Consider the following 22,032-nt stretch of genomic DNA (forward strand, 5'->3'; position numbering starts at 1 on the left):
CAGAACTTACTACTTTTTTTAATATTGTATAATCTTGGAGCCCACTCATTTATTTTGTTGACCATTTATTCAACTAAAACTTTCAATGTTGAGGTAGTTATGACATTTCATCTTTATATACAAAAAATATACGATTCAAGATATTTTTGAAGAAAAATTAAGATTGAAAAGATTTCTGCAACGTAAGTTGTATAATAAAACCAGGGGCTGGAGAGATAGTAGTTAAGAACACTACTGCTGCGGAGGACCCTGGTTCGTTTCCTAAAATCCACATCATGGAGTTCCAAAGAATTCGACGCCCTCTTCTGGCCTCCGTGGGTATTGCATACAAGTGATGCACTGCCCAAACATACAGGCAAATCACACATAAAATAAAACATATAAATAAAGAAAAAAGTAAAATTTCAAGTTCTTAGTAGCATGCCTTTCTCCACTTGCTAAATTGCAGACCACTCAGTATTGCACATAGCGACGAACGTTATAGGTGCTGGTGATACACGGCATAAGTACACCATAATATATTCAACTTTAACGATTTGATTCAAAAGCAGTTAAGAGCCAGGAATAGTGGCTCAGGCCGAGGATCGCTGCGAGATTAAGGCTAGCCTGGACTACACAGTGAGTTCCAAGCTAGCTTTGTTCCTTTCGTCTCTGCAGCTACAGTAGTAAGATTAGGTACCGCCAGGGGCGTGTGTGCAAGAGTCAGGAATAGTAGGTCCCTGAACCACAAAAGAGCGTCCCAGCCAGTGGGCCGGCCACAGGGTGTTACAGTGATGATAGAGGGAAGGCACAGCCAGCCGCCAGCCTTCATGACCACCACGGTCCACTCTGCCCGCCATCAGTAACCATGCACACTGCAGGTATCAGAGCCATCCAGGAAAGACAGGCCTGTTACTGAGGAGGAGATGAGTGGGGACGGCCAGGAGAACTTGAGCCCAAAAGAAGTAGAGCCAAGACCTGACCTTTTTCTTTATTTTCGGGATGGGTTTCTCTGTGTAACAGCCCTGGCTGTCCTTGGAACTCACTTTGTAGACCAGGTTGGCCTTGAACTCACAGAGATCTGTTTACCTATGCCTCCCGAGTGCTGGGATTCTAGGTGTTGGACACCACATCCTGTGACCTTTTCTTTACCAAAAGAAAAGTCAAAGTTTCCTCTAGCCAAAGAGAAAAAGTATTACCATAGATCTGGCTCAAGGACCATGCAAAATTCAAAAGATTGCCCATGTTAAAAATTGGGTTATTTCTAAGCTGAGGGTGTGTGGTATAGCATTTGAGACAGTAAGTTGAAATCTCAGCATTACAAGGAAAATACTAGAATGAGTTCTCTAAAGAAAAGAAATATTGTAAATTCAGCTATTTTCCCACTGACAGGCATTTGGGTGGTCTGCAACCTTCCACAAACACTATTGTAATTAGCAGTTTTGGATAAATGTCTTGTTTTATAATACTTTGCTAGGAATGGGTTGTTGATAGCTTCTCGTGTAAACCATATGTAATTTTGCTGGACACATCCACATGAGGGAATATTGGCAATTGTAACCCAAGAAATGAGACAGGGTGTATCTTTGTGCCTAGAGTCACGGCCCATGAGCATCAGCAATCCTGTCTTCTGGTCCACATCACTGGAGCAACACGTCACACAGGCACTGTGCAGCCATGCCCAGCTGTTTGCTAAGGTGCTAGGGATTTGAACTCAGCTCCTCAAGCTTGTGCAGCAAACCCTCTTAGCTGCTGAGCCATTTCTCCATCCTGAATGTGGCTTCTTCAGAGAGAGTAAAGACTGCAAGAGAGGGCAGGGAAGATGGGAGGGAATGATTCAGAACAAAGCATAATGACACACATGGATGGAAAAGAAGCAACCCTCCACTGTATATGGGGTTATGTCTCTTGCCAAAAATTTCCAAACTGCCTACAAATAGACTAGAACACCTCTTCCAAGAAATTCATGGCAAGATTGTGAACCCTGTTGTGATGGCGAATCTTCAGGGCCAAACAGGCATGGCTGTGTGTGTAGACGGACGTTCCAAGGAGTACATTAGCACCCTGGGACTCCACTGGCTCGAGCCCTGCATGCACTGCTGCTAGGTGAACAGTGGACCTCGCCACCTGTGGGCAACCTAGGTACCCACTCTCAAGTCAGGCTCCCGTGTACCTGCTTAAAACAACTGAAACGAGTTACTTCCCTTAGCAACCTCTTGATAGTGCTCCACTTCTATTCAGATATGTCCCAAGACACATCATGAAAACAAGAGAGATGAGCCACTCGGCCTAGAGGGGATTTGGGTCCATGCCCAGTAAGGCATACTGTATCCTTTGAGTGAACTTTTAGGGGAAATCCCCTATTTATTATCTTATGTTGGGTGTTCATTGGATTAAAATCAGATGCATCACAGGAAGGGACCTGTGCAGTGAGCAAAGGCTTCCATAGTCCAGTCCTAACAGGGAGCCCTCACCATGGCCCTTTGCAATCGAGCTCTGCTCTTGAACCCCACAACGCCCCAGACGAGCCTTGCTTGCTCAGTCACCACTGTCACCCTGACGCCGTTTCCTTCTGACCTGCCGTCTTGCTTTACTTTGAATAAAATATTCCAGCTACTTTGCAATCGGTGTGCAATTTATTTCATTCTCAATAAGATACCAAAGACTGCAAATTCCCAACCCGGACCCAGACCACCAGTCACCCTTTCAAGCTCTTCGGTCCAGACTCTCCATCTTGCTGTTGTGCAGTGCTCTTAGACAAGAAAGACCCTGCTCTGGCTTCATTCTGAAACTTCTCCCATCAGCTTTCTGTCAGAGCTGTGGCTCCACGCTGCTTCTCAAAGGCTTCCCCTGTGAGGACTTCCTGTTTGCCATGCTGTCTACCCACGGGGTCCAAATAAGGCTCCGTGCAAACTCTGCCACTGGGACAAAACAGTGACTGAGACTAACCTGGAGAAGAAAAGGCTTATTTTGTTCACAGGTTACCGACCGTTACTGAGGGAAGCCCACACAGGAACCTGGAGACGGGAACTGAAGCAGAGGCCGCGGAGGAACACTGCTTACTGACTTGCTTCCCAGATTTGCTCAACGAGCTTTCTTATACCATCCAGGACCTCGTGCCTAAAGATAGCACCACCACTGTGGGCTGGGCCAGTACCACACTAATTAGCAACTAAGAAAATGCTCCAGATATCCCCACAGGCAAATCTGATGGAGGCCACTCTTCCATTGAGAATCCATCTTCCCAGGTGTGTCCACTCGACAACTGAAGCTATAACGCTGGCCTGTGAGCACATACTTACTTTGATTAGCTCCCAAATCTTTGAACTCAAGGGTGGCCTTCAGGTAAGAGCTTGCCCACTCTGTCATTTCTCTCTTGAGTAAACTGTCACCAAGTTCCCTTTTACATCTATTTCAAGATTTCTCTATGTATGGCAACAACCTGAAAACTGTGAAAGGGACTCTGGGTCCCTTCCCCCATGCATGGCAAACTCATGTATGACTGGGGAAACATCATTGCAAGAAATATCAGTGGCAAACACAAAACCAAACACACCTTCTCATTCTGTACACATTTCCAGTCACCGAAGCATTGAGCTAGTTCCCAGAGACGGCATGTCATGCTGCCACACCTGACTTTATGGGGCTCTGGGGATCTGAACACGGTTCTCTGATTACACCATCTCCTCATCCCCATCATATAAGAATTCTTTAAATGGTATGGCAGGAATCTGGGTGCGACTAAACTGCCAGTATCATATAAATAAATAAATAAATAACAAGAGTAACTTTGTTGCTTTATTAATTTTTCCTTACAACTTCTTTATAAAAATTCTATATCCCTAAAATGTCATTCAATAAATAAGAGGTGTTTCCATGCATAAGACACTTAGAAAAGAAGTGGAAAATCTGTGTTTCCAGTTCTTAAAGCAACTGGAAAAGATTTCAAATTCTGAACCATAAATGCCAACATCGTAAATCTTCTCTGAGAATTTCAGGAATGCAGGCAACCCCCACTTTTCTCTCGGCATCTGCACACGCACATACATATGCTTCAGATGTTTACAGGAAAGAGCTTTGTGAGTGGGAAATAAATAGCACTTTTACGGAAACCCACTCAGTTTAAGAGTTAAATTATTATATAGTTGACCATTCACTCTGGAGTTCAGCGTTTTTTCTTTTACCCTTGTTCTCATTTTCACGTGTGTTTACTGATTTATTTTGAGGCGGTGTCTCATGCAGTCCAGGCTGGCTCAAGGTTCCTATGTGGCTGAGGGTGACACTGAACTTGTGTTCCTCCTGCCTCCACCTCTCACGGGCTGGGGTCGGAGCATCAGTCCTGGTCAGGAGAGAAATGTGCGCACCGTGCCCTTGATGGCCCCCCTGCAGATGGGGCACTTCCTCAGGGAGGGAGCACAGTCTTTGCAAACGACCAGATGGCCACAGGGAATGAACACGATGGATACCTCTCTGTCCATACACACTTTACATGTTCTTTCTTCCTGTAGCTTCCGCAATTGTTCTTCCATCGGCAGAGCTATGAAGAGGGGGAGATTTTTGATTTTAAACACTGGGTCTCTCTGTGGAGCCCAGGTGACCTCAGACTTTGGTTCTCCCACATCCAATTTCCAAGTGCTGGTCACATGGCATGCGATGCCATGTGAGGCAAGAAAAAAGAATGTTTAATGGAAAGCAGTTTGCTTTTCCTCTAGTGAAATACCAATAAAATTAAACAGTGATCTTCGCAGGTTTAAAGTGTGTGTAGTACCCTTACCTGCAATGTCATCTGTGGGAGGACGCCTAAAGTCCTGTCGCACTGGGGGAGGAAAAGGGAAAGCATTACCATGGCAACCAAGGCTGGTTTTAGCTATTTGTTTTTGTTGATTCATTTTTGTAATGCAGGTGTTCAGACCCAGGGCCTGATGCAGTCATGCTAGGCCAACAGGCTCTCACTGAGCCAAATCCACAGCCCAGAGTGCACTGTTCAAATTTTTTATTTACCTAGTATTAATATTTATTTGAGACATAGAATTATTCTGTAACCCAAGCTGGTACTGAACTCATAATCTTCCTGCTTCAGCCTCATAAATGCTGGGATTACAGGTGTGTATTACTATGTCCAGCAGCAAATTTATTTATTTACTTGTGAGTGTGTGTGTGTGTGCATGTGCTCAGGATGCCACAGTGTGTATAATGAGATCAAAGGACGACTTTCAGGAACATTCTCTTTCCACTGTAGATTCTGGGGATCAAACTCAGGTCATTGGATTTGTGAAAGGCTTATGGTGTGGTGGTTGAAAGAAAATGGCTGCCGAAGGGTGTGGCGTTACTAAGAGGTGTGGCCTTGTTAGAGTAGGCGTGGTCTTGCTGGAGAAACTGTGTCACTGTGGAGGCAGGCTTTGAGGGCTCATGTATGCTCAAGTCACTCCCAGTGAGACAGACTGCTTCCTGTTGCCTGTGCAGGATGTAGGTCTCTCAGCTCCAGCACCATGTCTACCTGCACCCTGCCATGTCCCACCATGATGAGCCTCTGAACTGAAAACATTAAATGTTTTCCTTTCTAAGAGTTGCCATGGTCATAGCAATAGAAACCCTAATTAAGACAAGGGCAAGCACTTACCTGCTGAGCCATCTCACCAGCTCCCCCCAGCAGATTTTAAACACTTTACACTTTGAACAAAAGCTCATAATATTAACAACAACAAAAAAACAACCCTAATTTTTGTGCAATTAAAATTTATAAGTTGGGTTGAGTTACTTTCAACAATCCCTCCTAGAAAATTCCTCCAAATAATTTTCTAGCACTCACCAAATAAATCTTGGTATAGCACAGGGTCACTGTCCTGAAGGGAGTTTCTGAATGAGGCTGCTGCAGTGTTTCCTTTGGCTAACACAGTCTCAATCAGTGTTCTTGCTTGCAAGGTCTGCGGCTTCTGTTTGACAGCATCGCACTCCTGTTCAGTGATCGCCCTGGCACGTAGGAGACAGTCCAGGATTGGTGTCACACTCGTCAAATGTTGAAAAAGCACCATCTTGTTCTTCCGGATTAATGTTAGATCGTCTTTATGAAGAGAGAGAGAGGGTGGGGGGTAGAGGGAGAGAGAGACGGGGAGGCAGGTTCAAACTTGGTCACAAACTTCTTTCTGTACCTACAAAACCCGTGAATGAAATCATACATGTGTGTATGTATTTAAAGATCTCCTGCACCTCAGGTTGGCCTCCAATTTCACCATGGCATTAAACTTATGTTTTTTTCTGCCACTGCCTCCTGAGGGTCAGCTCTCCAGCCCAGTTTATGCGGTGCTAGGAATCAAACCCAGGGCTTTGTGCATGCTAGGCAGGCACTCTGCCAATCAAGCCATGTCCGTAGCCTGATGTTTACCTCCTCATTGTTGATGTTCTATTTTTTACTGTAAAGCGATATCCATAAAATGATGAATACTAATACGAGGGGTCTGAAAAATTATTGTAGGAGAGGCTGTTAGTTAGGTGCAGGAGAGGCGGTTAGTTAGGTGCAGGAGAGGCAGTTAGTTAGGTGCAGGAGAGGCGGTTAGTTAGGTGCAGGAGAGGCGGTTAGTTAGGTGCAGGAGAGGCGGTTAGTTAGGTGCAGGAGAGGCGGTTAGTTAGGTGCAGGAGAGGCGGTTAGTTAGGTGCAGGAGAGGCGGTTAGTTAGGTGCAGGAGAGGCGGTTAGTTAGGTGCAGGAGAGGCGGTTAGTTAGGTGCAGGAGAGGCGGTTAGTTAGGTGCAGGAGAGGCGGTTAGTTAGGTGCAGGAGAGGCGGTTAGTTAGGTGCAGGAGAGGCGGTTAGTTAGGTGTAGGAGAGGTGGTTAGGTGTATTCAGTTTGTCGCCAGGACACACATGGAACCATGTGAGGAAGGACAAAAGAAACGGCGCTTAGTTAAAAACGCAGTCCTACATGTGCTTTTGTTCCCGTGTCACCGGTTCTGTCTTTTCATGTAGCCCAGGCCAGCTCACACTGACCTCGTCGCCTTCAATCTCTCCTGTCCACCCGAAGGTGCTGCTGCTACAGCATGTGCACCATGCCTGGGGCTAAACACTGGTGTCCACGTGCCTGGCAAGTACTCCGCCAATCAGCTACACCACAAGCCCGGCTTGTTTTTGAGACAAGGTCCTAGTCTGCTCTAACCTAGGCTAGTCTGGAACTCACTTTGCAGCCCAGCACTTGGGAGGCTAAGGCAGAAGGTCATGAACTCAAGGCCAGCCTGGGCTACATAGCAAGACCCTGTCTCAAAAGTTAAAAGGCAAAAGAGTAACAGTCTGCTTTCTGGTCTGCGAAGCTCTGGTCCATGCTCAAAAAGGAGATCAGCGTGGCTTCAGTCTGCGCCAGAGTGAGGAGAGCAATCAGAACCAGAAGAGATCTGCACATGCCCAGGGGAAGGTGGTTCTGAGCACGGAACAGAGCGCAGGGTCACAAACACAGCTCACGTGATGGGTAACTGGCCCTGGGGGACGGGAAACAGACATTGTAAACTAAGACATTGTAGGGAAGACCTCTCTTGTGTGGGCAGGGAGGGGACTTAAATAGGAATCTGTGCATTAAGCCAGGCACGATGGTCCATGCCTGTCATCACAGCACTTGGGAGGTGGAGGAAGGAAAATCAGGATTCAACTACACAGCAAGTTCAAGGCCAATCTGAGCTACCTGAGAGAGCACTGGCTGTTCTGGCAGTGGACCTGACACACACATGTTGACTAACAATCTCTATAACTGCAGTTCTAGGAGATCCAACACTCTCTTCGAGCCTCCAAGGGCTCCTGCACACACAAGGTATACATAAAACTCACACAAATACACATAAATTTAAAAATTAATTAAAAATGTAAACATTGTAGTCTAAGACATACTATTATCCTAATATTCAAATTAATATTTCTCCTGGATCCCATCTCAATTTATGACAAAGGGGAATGATCTATCTTGGGATCAAGAATGTGCTGTGGGTCAATGAGACGGCTCAGTGCAGAAAACACTCAATGCAAAAGCTTAATGATGTGTCTTTGATACTTAGAACCCAAAGAGGGTGGAAAGAGAGTTCTGACCCCACTAGGGTGTCCTCTGTCTCTATGTGTCATGGCACGCGCACACACACACACACACACACACACACACACACACACACACACCCCTCTTCAAAATTGAGAACTGATTTGACATTATGTTGAAATCAAGCTCCTTAGTGCAAATTTTGCTTTTAAAGGGAAATATGAAGGCTAGGTAATTGAAAAGATCTATGTGCACATACAGAAAACAAAAATCACACACAGTGTGTGATTCTTTGGAGCTTTTAAAGGTTACATGGTACTCTAAAAAAAAAAAAAAAAAAAAAACCTGGTTCTTGTAACCTTGAAATCTGAAAGAAAAGTGTTAACGTTTACTCAACATACACATTTTTTTAGTATAATGAGTAATTCGGATGTTTTTAATAGTGTGTGTGTATGTGTGTGTGTGTCTGTGTCTGTGTCTGTGTCTCTGTGTGTACATGTGCTACAGCATGCGTACAGAGGTCTGAGGAAACCTGTGTGAGTCAAATCAGTTTTCTCCTTCCACCAAACAGGTTCTGGGGATCAAGCTCCAGTACTGCGATTCAGTAGGAAGCACCCTCCCCCCGAGCCATCTCCCCAGCCCTGCACAATGCACTTTATTCTTTTCAGAATCTGAATTCAGAATATAAAACATAAGACAGACCGGGCTGGCTGGATGAGCATCTTTTTGGAACTGGCGGAGGGTGACACTCGATCTCTCTGGAGAAGGGCCTTGTGAGCTCGTACCTGACTCTGTTTCCTCAGCTGCCTGCTCCTTCTGTTCCTCCCGTATCTCATCTTCTGCATCAAGCAAGCCTATCACGAGGTCGCCGACGGTCCTGTAAGTGTCCCCGGTGGCCAGGATGTGACGTTGAATGGTCTGTCTCACCAGGCTCCTGCTGAAGCCCATTTCCAAAGCCGCTCTAACCACAGCTGTGCTCATCATGACCGCATCTTCTGAACTTTCGCCAGGTCCGAAATGCACAACTGTATGAAAAAGGAGATTTAACAGACATCAGCAGTGACACATACCTTTGGTTGTGGCTGCTGTTTTGAGACTCCTTCTAGCCCAGTCCAGCCTCGAGCTTATTATGTAGCCCAGGCTGATCTCAAATTAATAGCAATTCTCCTACTGCAGCCTCCCAAGTGCAAGGATTACAGGCACAAACCAACATGCCTGGCTTCATAGACTTTTTAAATAGCAAGTTATTGCAATATCAAAACCATAAAATTGAAAAATACATAGGCACTACACTGTATGCAGGCTGCTAACTTTATTTGGTTTTGTTGTTGTTGTTTTATTTTGTTTTTCAAGACAGGGTTTCTCTGTGTAACTTTAGAGCCTGTCTTGGATCTCACTCTGTAGCCCAGGCTGGCCTTGAACTCACAGAGATCCACCTGGCTCTGCCTCCCGAGTGCTGGGATTAAAGGTGTGCACCACCATCGCCCGGCCTGTTTTGCTCTTTTAAGACAAGATCTCACTAGGTTACCAGGCTGGCCCTGAACTCACCCAGGCTGGCCCTGAACTCCCTGGAGGACCCTTGTGCCTTAGCCTTCCAAATGCTGAGATGGGAAGCGCTATGCAGACACATGTGCCACACCTGGCTTCCAGAAAGCCTTTTCTGATTCCCCAGACTTCACTGTTTCTCTTCACTTTCTCCTCCAGATCTTGGTCTCTTATCTGACCTTTCTTCTGTGCCCTAAAATCATTCGCTCATGAGAACAGGAGTTGTGTTTATCTTATTTCCTATTCTTTCTTTGGAACAACAACAACAAAAATCTACAATAAAAATGTATTGCATTGGGGCTAGAGAGATGGCTCAGCAGTTAAGAGCACTGGCTGCTTTCCCAGAGGACCCAGGTTCAATTCCCAGCACCCAAATTGCAGCTTACAACTGTCTATAACTTGAGTTCCAGGGGACATGACACCCTCACACAGATATGCATGCAGGCAAAACACCAATGCACATAAAATAAAAATAAATAAATTATTAAAATATATTGCCTTGAACACTAAAAAGCAGAGCCAAGCATCTGTTCAAATGTTTGCTCTATCGTCTTGGGTTTAAGTAACAGGCAAGTCACATTGGCAATCTGAGCCCTGGGGCCCCAGTGAAAGGACCAGAACACTGTGTTTCACCCTCTCTACGGACAGGAGGAGTATGCCAGCACCTGAAGGTACAGTATATTTGTTCCCACAATGGCCCAACAACAGGGTAAGGCTGAGTGTATGTAGTTTGTATAAAGTGTAGATGCCCAGGGCTATGGGTGGAGCTCAGCGAAAGAGGTTCACAGGACCATCAAAAACAAACAGCAGAAACAACTGGACATAGAAAGCCAAGACACAACCTACATACACTGATTCGGTCTATGAGGTCTGAAGCATAAACTAGACATCTGCACTGTCTTCTAAATGCTATCCAAGCAACTCGCTGTGCATTGAAGTTTGACAGACAGTAACAGGGTGTATTAATTATAAATTACAAATCAACATGAATGTGCATTTACCATTATAACCTTTCAGTCCTTTCTGTTTATTTTTAGGACAGGGTCTCAAGTAGTTCAACAGGGCCTTGAACATACAACCCTTCCACCTCTACCTCCCAAATGCTGGATTACAACCACACCCATCTTCACCTTCAATCTTAATACAAAATGGCTCACTTTAATGCACATTACACATACTTGGTGAGTCTTGGTTCTCATCTTCTGGGGTGTCTGACGTAGATAATAGCTACAGGAAAAAAAATGTACATGTTAAAATGTAAACTGCATCCCACCACTGTGCTGAAATGACCAACAGACCAGCTCTTTAACCTACTACAAACTCCCTTTGCCCGGTCAGAAGCAGTATTTCATTACATTCACCAGGAATTTGAATAATGAGGCTCTAAGCTAACAGCTTCCCCCACGGTGCTGCAGTGAGCAAAGCCTCCTCAGTAGGACAGGCTGGATTCAGGAGAGGCAGCGGGTTGGCCTTGCATCCGCAGCTTCCATTACCCTAGATATCTGCTGGGGTAGGTTACACTTGAATCGCTTCCTCTGGCCACGGCTGACGAGCTTTTGAGCCTCAGACTATGAAATAAGCTCTTATTTGGTTCTTCCAAAGAGTGATAACAAATGCTTTCTCAAATCATTTAAGAAAAATTTACAGAGTAAACTTTTCCCCTCAAATGTAATTTATTAATTGCTTCAGAGTTTAATTCATTGCTGGTTGATTAAACAAATGCTTAAAGAGAAACACAACGAACGCTGTCTTTCATGTGGCTAATAATTACAGATCTATTTTTCTCACAAGGGAGGTTCCTGGCATGATGATGTTGAGGTTTGTGAGAAAAGAGGAGAGGTAGTGTTTTAAAACAACTTTTACCTTTTCACTAAAATATTACTCTGTGATTTATTTTACAAATAAATTTTTAAAAATAACTTGTTGAATAATTAAATTTTTAAAAATAAATGAAAAGTTTCTCTGTTGGGAAGCAATAATTAAAAAGGGAAAAGAGACCTTCCCTACCTGTTCAAGTAGATGAGGGTACCCGGCTTGAACGTGGTCAACAAACTCTTGCCCTTTGATCCTTATCAAGTATTCACACCTGGAACGTAAACAATGACGCTGTGAGCGCTCCTCAGCAAGACCACTTTGTTACTGCCAGCTTCAGATGGACAGGTGCACTACAAGTCATCTTAGTATGCCCATTTTTATGATTAACACGTGACACGAAATGTAACGACAAACTCACGTCCAAGAGCTCGCCTCGTGTGAGCTCTGGTTACCCAGGCAACAGTCACTGACTCTGTCAGGCTCCTGAGGAGTAACTCTGCTTGTGCCTGTTTGCCTTGTGAAGTTTCTTAGAGGTTCATTGTTTTTTAGGTTTGTGTATATGTCTGTGTCTATGTGTGTGCATATGTGTGTGAATGCAGGGCCCACGGAGGTCCGAAGTATTTGGTCCTCCAAGAACCGAGATTACAGGTGGTTGTGAGCTGCCTGATATGGGTGCTGGGAACCAAGAGCGGCGACCACTGAGCCATCTCACTAGCCCTTTGTTAGTAAGGTGCTGTCTATTGAGGTTAGGGTGAATTTGATTGGCTTCTAGTACTTTTCATATACTTCGGCTGTTTTACAAAATTAGTTTATTACTTTATATTTTATAGTTTTATTAATCTAGCTCTCTGGAGGCTGGTAACTGTTTCTCACGAGCTTGAACACACACACGAGTGCCACACTGTGGACTTGGCACAGGGAGAAAGAAACCGCAGCCAAAGGCGGGTCAGCCGCCGTGCTGCCACTCAGTGGCGGCCATGAGGAGCCCTCAGCTACCATCCTCAAGCCCGGCTCACAGCGGGCTCCGCTCAGAGCGCCTCCCTGCTCTCTTCTAAGGTTCCTAAAAGTACCTGTAAGCAAACATGGAGGCAGAGAGGCCTCTACGTGAGCCATCCCATCGTGTCCGTGACAATCCTATGGGCTGAAAACATGCAAACAGACTTCAGGGAAAGGGTGGGACATTCAACACAGCCCCGCTACAGTGAGTTTGCCAATCCCTAGATAATGGAGATCCACTACTAAATGTAAGTACAACGTGAATCACTGCAGCACTGAAGCAGACTCAGGATTCTTCTTGTGTTTTTACAAACTACTGCAGTGGGGGCTGGCAAGATGGCCCAGTGGGCGCTTGCCACCAAGTCTGGTAACATGAGTTCAATCCCACAGGGTAGAAGAAGGAGAGAACGAGCCCTCAAAAGTTGTCCTCTGACCTCCATACCACACACACACATAAAACAAATAAATAAGTATATAAAAAATTAACTAGAGTAATAGAAAGCACTTAAAAATCTATGTGAATATTTTTTTCTTTTTTTGACTTTTCAAGGTAAATATTCTCTCTTTTTTTTTTTTTTTTTGGTTTTGGTTTTGGTTATTTGAGACAGGGTTTCTCTATGTAGTTTTGGTGCCTGCCCTGGATCTCGCTGTGTAGACCAGACTGGATTCAAACTCCCAGAGATCCACCTGGCTCTGCCTCCCGAGTGCTGGGATTAATGGCGTGTGCCACCACCACCCAGCATAAGGTAAATATTCTTTATAATCTTCATAATGTTTAAAATCTGAAGTAATAGGGCTAGAGAGATGACTTAGCAATTAAGAGCACTGGCTGTTCTTCCAGAGGATGCAGGTTTGATTCCCAGCTCCCACATGTTGGCTCAGAACCATCTTTAACTCCGGTCACAGAGGATCCAATGCCCTCTTCTGGCCTCTGCAGGCACTGCACACAATGGTGCACACATATATATATATATATATATATAGGCAGGCAAAACACTCACACACATCACAATGAAAGAGAATCTGTAGTACTTAGGAGGCAAAGGTGCTATAAGGGAAGCTAATATGTCTCATGAAAACCATAGAAGATGCAAAGGAGAATTTCAAAGCAGTTACCTGGGAAACCACTTGGCATGCTCCACCCAGGGGTCGTCTCCAGACTCCCAACACCTCAGCCCGCCATCACAGCAAAAGCACTTGACGTCATCGCTGTGCCCTAAAATGCATAAGTTTGAATCAAACTTATGAATACATAAAATTTGCACACTCATGTGTATAACGTAACACATGATGGATCTGTAAGAGTCTCAGATTAAGATTCTTACCTGTATAATAAAATCCTGCACTTGCAAGCTGCTGAGGAGGAACCAGAGCACTAGACGGCCAGTTAAAGAATGTTCTAACACGTGCTTCCTGTGTCTGCATGCTCACGTTAGAGACAGTATATCTCGAGGCTGACTGACTCCGATCTTTTAAGAATGGGCAGCTGGGGAAATGTCTCCGATGCTCTGACATAGCATCATCCTTCGGTTCCCAGTTGCTCAGTTTCCCACCACAGGCAAAGCAGGCCACCCTGTCTCCAGGCCCTATGTAATAGAAGCCGGCTCTGGCCAGGTCGGCCGGTGACAGAAAGGACAATGGCCATGTCTGATAGGTGAGTAATCTGGCCTTCTCTGTATTCATCGCGAAGTCGTAGGGACTTGTCCTCAAACTAGGACAATCTTGATTTGCTCTGAAGTTCGCAGGGTCTGAGGGAAAGCTTGAGTAAGAGCCACTGAAATAGCCAGTGTTCTCCAAACTTGCACATAATGAAGGCATGGTGCTCGGCGCTGCAGACGGAAGAGAAGGCTGAGGGCTGGCTTCCAGACTGTTGGCTGGACTCAGAGTGTGGACGAAGCTGCAGCTGGGGTACAGCTGCCTGTGCTTTTCAACAGGGCTGTCCCCTTGTTTCCAGTTGTCCAGCATCAGGCCACAGCAGAAGCACTTGACCTTGTCGTTGACGCCCGTGTAGTAAAAGCCAGCACGAGCCAGACTCCGTTCTGAGACAGGAACTCCAGCAGGGAAAGCTGAGTACGTGGACAAACGGTACAGCTCACATGAAAAGTCGTACTTCAACTCAAATGTGTCGGCACTCTTCATCAGCTTGGACAGGAGGACACTGTCTTGAACCAAGTTCATGACGAAACGATGGGGAGGGGAAGGGACCAGCCTTCCTCTGGGGAGGTAGTTTTGTGCATGGCTTTTGGTCAGTTTTACTACTAGGCTGAACACCTAAAATAAGAACAAACTCATTTTTTTCCTTCTATGTATTTTGGGATTCAGTAGGATGAGAGTGTAAATCCTACCCTGATACATTTTAAGGCACAATTACACACAACCACACCTTTGTACAATCTTCATGCACACAATAAAAACTAGATTCTACCTAACAGCCAATGTGTGACAGAAGTTTGGGCACTCTGTGCCAGGCGTCTTGGGGGCAAGCCTGCTTCTCTTTGCCAGGAGGATGCATGAGCGGCGTTCATGCAACCTGCACAAAAAGTCTGATTCATGACACTGTGCATTCATAGCGAGTGAAACGTGGTTCAGATGCGATTTAAAATAATAAACCACTTCAAGACTCTTGCTTGTTTTTTGTTTCCTTTCAAAGGACCAGGATCAGACTCACTCACTGATCCTGTACCTTTTTTGCTCATCTGCGCAGCACTGGGGATCGAGCCCAGGGCCTTGGGCTCACAAAGCCTGTGCGCCTTACCACGGAGTTACACAGCACATCTCAAACTTTGTGTTTTCTTTCTTTCGTTCTTTGTCTTTTTTTTTTTTGAGACAAAGTTTCTCTGTGTAACCCTGGCTGTCTTAGAACTCACTGTGTGTTAATATTCTGATATCATAACACTCTGTAGACCAGGCTGGCCTCAAACTCAGAGATTGGCCTGCCTCTGCCTCCTGAGTGCTGGGGTTAAAGGTGTGCACCACCACTACAGGCTTGTAACAAAAATTTTTAGTTTTGGTCAGAAATTATCTCACAGAGAGTGTTCACTGAGCACATATTTATCAAGACACAAAAAAATTCTATTACCATCTGAACAGCAGAGACCTTCAAATTGAGAATTTCTCACATAAGATTTACTAGCCGTTAGCAAATCCGTCTTATATCAAGGCCCCAGGGGTTTGCTGCCACTGGCTGATGTGGCTTCCTGCAGTTCCCAGAAACGCAGGTTCTCTACCAAGGACACCAACTCATCCTCTGCACAGTTGTCACCAGGAGTCTCCCTCAGGAGACTCTGTCTGACCTCACTGACCCTCCACAGGGCTATGAAAACTTGGTCGTTCTAGGACATTTCCTTCTGAGTAAACTGGTTCGTTTATCAGAACAATGCAGCTGCCGCCGTTCCCATGCCGCAGTCTATCTAAAAGACCTGCAGAGCAGAGCTTTAAAATGCCAACGGCCTTGCGGGTGGACAGTTTCTCAGCTCTCAAGCAATGTCTGTCTCACTTCCTCTGAACTTGCTGTGTGTCCCAGAACATTTTCTTCCTGTTTCTTCTCTGCCATTGTCGCAACCTCTCAGCATGCCAGCGACCTCATGAGCACACTTCTCTACTCCCGAGTAAGCCTGATTACTCATTTCCTCTGGATAACCGGCACTGTGTTTGGATCTTTCTTGAACAGGGGCACTTTTTTAAAAACTGCCAGCCAGTGGGAGACGGCCAGGCAACTTCAACACTGCCTGTCACAGAGCTCCTTCCCTTCCAGGCATCAAATTCACAACCAAACCATAAAAAGCACACCTCCGAGAACTAGACCACATGCTTCAAATGAGCATCTTGGGACAACAGTCCCGAAAGTCCACTTAGAAATTAATTTGTCTGTCCATGCACAAAACTACCTCCCAAGGTTAGGCTACGTCCCTTTTAAGGGTTTAGGCCTCCATTTTGAGATGTTTTGGTTTACAGAAGAAACTGAGAAAAAAAGCTACAAGTGGTAGAAGGTTTGTGTCCTTTGTCAACCTGTTTAAAATAGAGAAATTAAGGTCAAATAACTCATGGTATAACACAATGTCTTTTTTCTTCCTCTCTCCCCCACTCCCTCTTTCTGGAGCCTGGGACTTCCCTACGTAGTCTAAGACGGCCTCAAATTCATAATCTTCCTGTCGGCTTCCCAAATGGGAAGATAACAAGCAGGCGCCACCATGATCTTTTCCTTTCTCCAAAATGGAGACTGGTATGTAGCAAGAAGCTATGCTAATCTGGGCTGGAGGTGTGGCTCAGTGGTAGGGCACGTGGATAGCACACCCAAGGCCCCTGCCTCAGTCCCCAAAACCGAGAAAACAATGCTACACTGGACTTCAAGCCAAGAAATCTCACGCAGAACTCATGAGTCACAGACAGAGCTCATGGAGATACATATATAGAAATATATATGTGCATATACCTAGACATTAATTTATACTTGAAAAAAAACTTGCAGAGTTCACACACACTTTGCACTCAGCTTCCCAAAAATAACATCTTACATAACAACAGTACAATTAGAAAACTGGAGGGAAATCCCTTTTTATTCCCGACTGTAAGAGCAGCGAGTGGGGACTCTTAACCACTGGGCCAGCATCTCCATGCTCTTTGCAGTAATTTGTCATGAGTTACATACAATACTTTATTCTTCATGTGCCTTTTGTTTTGTTTTGTTTTTTGAGACAGATACTCACGCTACAGCTCGGGCCGGCCTGGTACTCAGTCTGTAGCCCAGGCTGGCCGCAAACTCACAGTAACATGCTGCCTGAACCTCCTGAGTTCTGAGGTTATAGGCATGAGCCACCAACTCAGCTTCTAATTGTTTTTATTAGAATTCCTAATGCAGGGGCTGGAGAGATGGCTCAGAGGTTAAGAACACTAGCTGCTCTTCCAGAGGTCCTGAGTTCAATTCCCAGCAACCACATGGTGGCTCACAACCATCTATAATGGGATCTGGTGCCCCCTTCTGGCATAAAGTTGTACATGCAGATAAAGCACTCATATACATAAAATAAGTAGATCTTTAGAAAAAAAAGAATTACTAATGCATATTGATTAAACAAATTAGTGGATCTGGTTGTGACATTTACACACTTGCATATGCTGTGCCTTGGTCCTTTCTTCGGCCCTCCGTTGCCCCTCCTACCTCTCCAGCCTTTTTTAGTAACAGTCCCTCTTCAGAGAAGTGAAGGCACGCTTGCCTTTAAACCTCTGCATTCTTTTGCTTAACACAATTTCCTGTTCCATCTATTTCTTCAGATGATACCTTTAATTCTCTTTACATCGGAACATTACTCCAGTGTCCACACACACACACTTTCTTTATCCATTTATCTGTCAACAGGCATTCAATTTGTCCCATTCGTGAACAGTGCAATAAACAGTGTGTGGTGGTCTGGATGAGAAGGGCCCCATAAGCTCACAGATCTGCGTGCCTGGTCTCCAGCTGGTGGACTGTTTAGGAAGGATTAGGAGGTGTGCCCTTGTTGGAGGAGGTGTGTCACTGGGCTGGGCTTTGAAGTTTCAAAAGCTCACACCAGGCCCAGGTTTTCTCTCTGCCTGCTGTCTGTGCATCAGGATGCACTCTCAGCTTCCTGCATCCTGTCACTCTTCCTGTCAGGATGATCATGGACTGAGCCTCTGGCACTGCAAGCAAGCCCTTGTTAAAAGCTTTCTTTCATAAATTGTCTTGGTCATGTCTCCTCACAGCAACAGTGCAATGATTACAACATGGGGTACTCAGGAATCTCTCCCAAGCTGTCCTACACTCCTCCACATGCCTACCAAGGAGGAGGCGAGCTGGGTCATATAGTAGTCGTGGTTTTGGTTTTCTGAAATGTTGCACTGATTTCCATAGACACTAGACTAGCTTCCCTTCCCAGCAACAGAGGGCTTGTTCTCTTCACATGCTGACCAGCATTTATAGAAAGGTCTTGAGCCCTCGGTCCCTTCCTCCAATTTCACTTTCTCATATTGACTCGATTGGCTCTGTTCTTCAGAAAAGAGGTGCAGCCCTCTGCCTGCCTGTGTTCACAAACCTATTGGCCACCTCAGAGAAACAACTGCCCCTCATGGACCTACCCTCTCCCACTGCTTTGACCAGACTCCGGTTCACTTCTCCTCAAACCCTGCACAAGCCTAGGCCTTCCACACAGTACTCATGCTGAGTCCCTGTCAGCTTCCAAATGAACACAGCCTGCTTCCTACTCCAGCCTCTCCTGGGGCAGGCCCTCCCTCCACAACCAAGCCAACAGAACATCTGTTTATGAATCACATCTCCACACAACCACAGTTAGTCCGTGTATCAACAGCCCTTCAAACACTCTCCATATTCATAACATCAAATCCACAGGAAGCCCTGGCATCTGCCACTGGGGCCTGCTTCCTCTTCAACATGTCCTGATCCGGGCCCTGTCCACATCAGTGTGTAGGAGTCCTCTTTCCTTTACAGTGGTTCCTTACAGATGAGCTTGGTGCTCCTGCCTCTGCTCTGCTTCCTCTACCAGTTCCAGTAGACCTGGAGGGCTGCTGGGTGTCCTCACCCTCTGGGGTGGTCAGCCTGATCACCTCTCTGACACGACAGAGTAAAGGTGTCTGTTTCCCTCTCCTTGGACTAGAGCTCCTTCAGAAAAGGATGTACGCTTTCATTTCTGTAGCAGCCACAGGACCTGGCAAAGACCCTGAGCCTTGCTGCTGTGGTGTGAGACATATACCCCAGGCTGGCTCTGCACTCCCAATCCTCCTGCCTCTACCTCCCAAGTGCTACGATTACAGGCCTGTGCTACGAATGCCACCAAAACTTCTTGTTGCAGAATTTCTCCGCACAGCTGGCAGAGCCACCGTGTCCCCAGCCCCTTCTTTTACTAAGGGCATTTCCCGTGACTGCTAACTTGGCAGTTTACTTCCAGGCTCTGGAATCAAACACCAAAGGGTTTCAAGAAAGGGTGTCAGTCCCTTTTACAAGGGACACCACCGCATGGCCAGACATACCTTTAATCCCAGCACTCCAGAGCAGAGGCGGGTAGATATCAATGTTTCATTGAGTTCAAAGCCTGTTCTACTTACACAGTTCCAGGCCAGCCAGGGACACACAGTGAGGCCCAGAAAAACCACGTGTGTCTCAGTTTCCTCGGTGCAGAATGGAGATAATAACGGCACCCACTTCTTACAATTGATGATTAAATGTAAAATATATGTCTAAGTCTTCAGGGCGGAACTTGGCATGCGGTAGATAGAGAAATGACTACAGCCATTTACTGACTAGATTAAGAGCGTTGTTGAGAAACTGGGTGCAGCAACTCAGACCTGCAAGTCCAGCACTCAAGGGGTTAAGGCTGGAGGATTTTCCAGAGTCCAAAGCCTGTCTCAGCTATAGTGTGAGGCCAGTCTCCAACGTACATCACTTCCCCAAAAGGAAGAGCCCTAGTGTTTTTCCAAGCTGATCACTAAAACAACCACTCCAACCTGAGCTTCCCCAAGCTGTTCCTGTTCTCACTGTATCAAGTCCCCCTGATGCCTCTTGAAGAGTCGAATTAAAATTCCAAGGCCTCACTCAGAAAGGAGACAGACCTTGAGCTCCAGGAAGGCGTGAGGATGGGCAGCCAGGGTCAGTGGGGACAGCTGCAAGTCACCCTCCCGCAGGACCCGAGGTGCACGGCAGCCGGTTTTGCAGGCCACCCCTGGGGCCACCTCGGGGACCCTCACCCGCTCTCCACGCGCGCGTACTCACCGCAGCCCGCTCCCCAGGCTCCACACGCCAGCAAGGACGCCGATCTCCGGGGTGGCACCAGTCGCCTGGCCTGTGGGGTGCGGCTGAGAGTCACGACGCCTTTAAGTGGTGCCCGCCTGGCCTCGCCCACCGCCCCCACCCTGCCCCGCCCAGGCTGCGGCAGCCGCCGCCCGCCCGCCCGCTCGCCCGCCCGCTCGCCCGCGGTGCTTTCCTCTGAGACTCCGGGGAACTCCAGGGTGAAAACCACACGCACTTCCTCCTCACCCGCCGTGGCAACCCCGGCCGGCCGGGGATTTCCGTGGCCCTTCGGTGCGTGACTTCCTGGGCCCAGTTGGTCCGCGTGGCGTTTACTGAAAGTTCTGACTTCTTGGTGGCCAGGTCATTGGAAGCCTTGAAAACAGATGTGCAGCTTATGGGTCCGCATGCCTGGAAGAGGCCCTGCCCCCGCCTGCAGCCTCCAAGTCCTTCACAGTGAAAAAAAGGCCACAACTTTCCAGTCTACAACTGCTGAAGCTAAAAGGGAAAAAAAAAAACATGTAACTCTGGTTATTTTCACTTTTTGTTTTGGTCAAGAAAGAGATGAACATTTTTTAAAAACCATGTAGATCTCTTGTTCAGTTTATTTTTATTGTTTTAAAGATCAGAACTAGAGCTGCAGGTAGTAGCTAATGCCTTTAATCCCAGCCCTGGGAAGGCTGAGGCAGGAGGATCCCTGTGACTCCAGGTCAGCCTGGGCTACACAGTGAGACTTTGTTTTAAAGAGGTTAGAACTATGTTAGTTCTTGTATTTGAAAGGATTGTTTGGGGGCGGGAGACACTGCTAAGCAGTTGCTGCTCTTGCAGAGGTTTGGACTTCTGTTCCCAGCATCCATAGGCGGCTCACAGTCTCATGTGACTCCAGTTCCGGGGGTGGGGGGGTGTCCAACGCCCTCTTCTGGCCACCACAGGCACTGCACCTGCATGCGCACAGGCATGAAGCTGAACAAACATACTCTTTTTGGGAGGGGAGGATTTCGAGACAAGATTTCTCTGTGTATCCCTGGCTGTCCTGTAACTCTCTCTGTACATCAGGCTGGCCTCGAACTCAGAGATCCACCTTCCTCTGTCTCCCAAGTGCTGGGATTAAAGGCATGTGCCACCACCCAACCATACTTTCAAACAAACAAACAAAAAACTGTTTTGATCTGTTTTAGTGGTTATTTTCTTGTATTTTTGTTTCGTTTTGCCTTGCTGTTCTTTGTTTTATAAACAGGATGAATAGATCTAGAAAAACCAAGTTCTTTCCTTTAGCTTTTTCTCTTATAAGAGATGAGCTACGCTGCATCAGTGCTCTAGAAAAAAACTTAACTTTTGTAGTCTAACTCATCTGTCTTCTTCCATTTTCAGCGGGTTAGCAGCAAACTTAAGCAGCTTTACTCTAAGGGTGAGGGACCCATCTTCATTCTAGGAATAGGATGCTGTATTGTGGGCTCAGCTGAGGCTGAGTGGTGGGGTGGTGGTGGTGGCTGCCTCTGACCGCACCGTTCCCACTGGAAGTCTACCAGAGATCCTGTTTGTCAGTCACATGGAGAGTTGCATCTACCTTTGAGCCTCTTTTTGAGGGCAGAATCACATCATCAGTCTCCCTTGCAACGTTTGCACATTTTATTGCTGACTTTTTTTTTAGTTATTAAGCAAGGTGTGGCTCTAAGCCTGTGAGCAGGACTTGATAAGCTGGAGCAGAAGACAGCTGTGGCCTCAAAGGCCACCTAGGTTACATAATGAAGTCCAGGACAACCTGGACAAGAGTTAGACTATTCCTCAAAATTGATGATAAGAATTAAAGTTATTTTCTGGATAAACTCTAACTTGCATATGGGCAGGGACAGTATGTCTTTTATTCGATGCTTTATTCTAGCACCAGCAGGATGCTTGCACATGATAGGTGCTTAGTATCTTGATAAAAACTGAG

At 46.2% G+C, this 22,032-nt stretch overlaps 1 protein-coding gene across 4 annotated transcripts; it reads right to left on the reverse strand.

Annotated features, from left to right (window-relative positions):
* Positions 1-76: 76 nt before the first annotated feature.
* On the reverse strand, positions 77-20,364 carry LOC128118902 (baculoviral IAP repeat-containing protein 3). 4 transcript variants are annotated; one of them, XM_052751724.1, is made up of 10 exons: positions 20,346-20,364; positions 20,082-20,151; positions 13,666-16,348; positions 13,457-13,556; positions 11,537-11,615; positions 10,708-10,756; positions 8,770-9,009; positions 5,789-6,040; positions 4,754-4,795; positions 3,765-4,516 (listed from the first exon to the last, which is right to left on the reverse strand). In XM_052751724.1, the coding sequence occupies exons 3-10, from the start codon at positions 14,516-14,518 to the stop codon at positions 4,323-4,325; spliced, it is 1,809 nt and encodes a 602-aa protein (XP_052607684.1). In that variant the 5' UTR covers positions 14,519-16,348; positions 20,082-20,151; positions 20,346-20,364; the 3' UTR covers positions 3,765-4,322. The 4 variants fall into 4 exon arrangements, with proteins under 4 accessions (XP_052607703.1, XP_052607684.1, XP_052607676.1 ...); XM_052751743.1 differs by lacking the exons at positions 3,765-4,516; positions 20,346-20,364 and adding an exon at positions 77-1,780 and having other exon boundaries at positions 20,082-20,212; XM_052751716.1 differs by lacking the exon at positions 20,346-20,364 and having other exon boundaries at positions 20,082-20,211.
* Between the last annotated feature and the right edge of the window lie 1,668 nt (positions 20,365-22,032).

Source organism: Peromyscus californicus, unplaced genomic scaffold, assembly GCF_007827085.1.
Source record: "Peromyscus californicus insignis strain IS unplaced genomic scaffold, ASM782708v3 Scaffold_11__1_contigs__length_118956290, whole genome shotgun sequence".
NCBI classification, from domain to species: domain Eukaryota; kingdom Metazoa; phylum Chordata; class Mammalia; order Rodentia; family Cricetidae; genus Peromyscus; species Peromyscus californicus.

Excerpts from the sequence above, each read along its gene's own strand:
- LOC128118902 (XM_052751724.1), bottom strand. The coding sequence starts at position 14,518 with ATGAACTTGGTTCAAGACAGTGTCCTCCTGTCCAAGCTGATGAAGAGT. Across the intron at positions 11,616-13,456 it reads CATGCCAAGTGGTTTCCCAG|GTGTGAATACTTGATAAGGA; the intron begins GTAACTGCTTTG and ends TTTACGTTCCAG. Across the intron at positions 6,041-8,769 it reads AGCTGAGGAAACAGAGTCAG|ACGATCTAACATTAATCCGG; the intron begins GTACGAGCTCAC and ends CTCTTCATAAAG.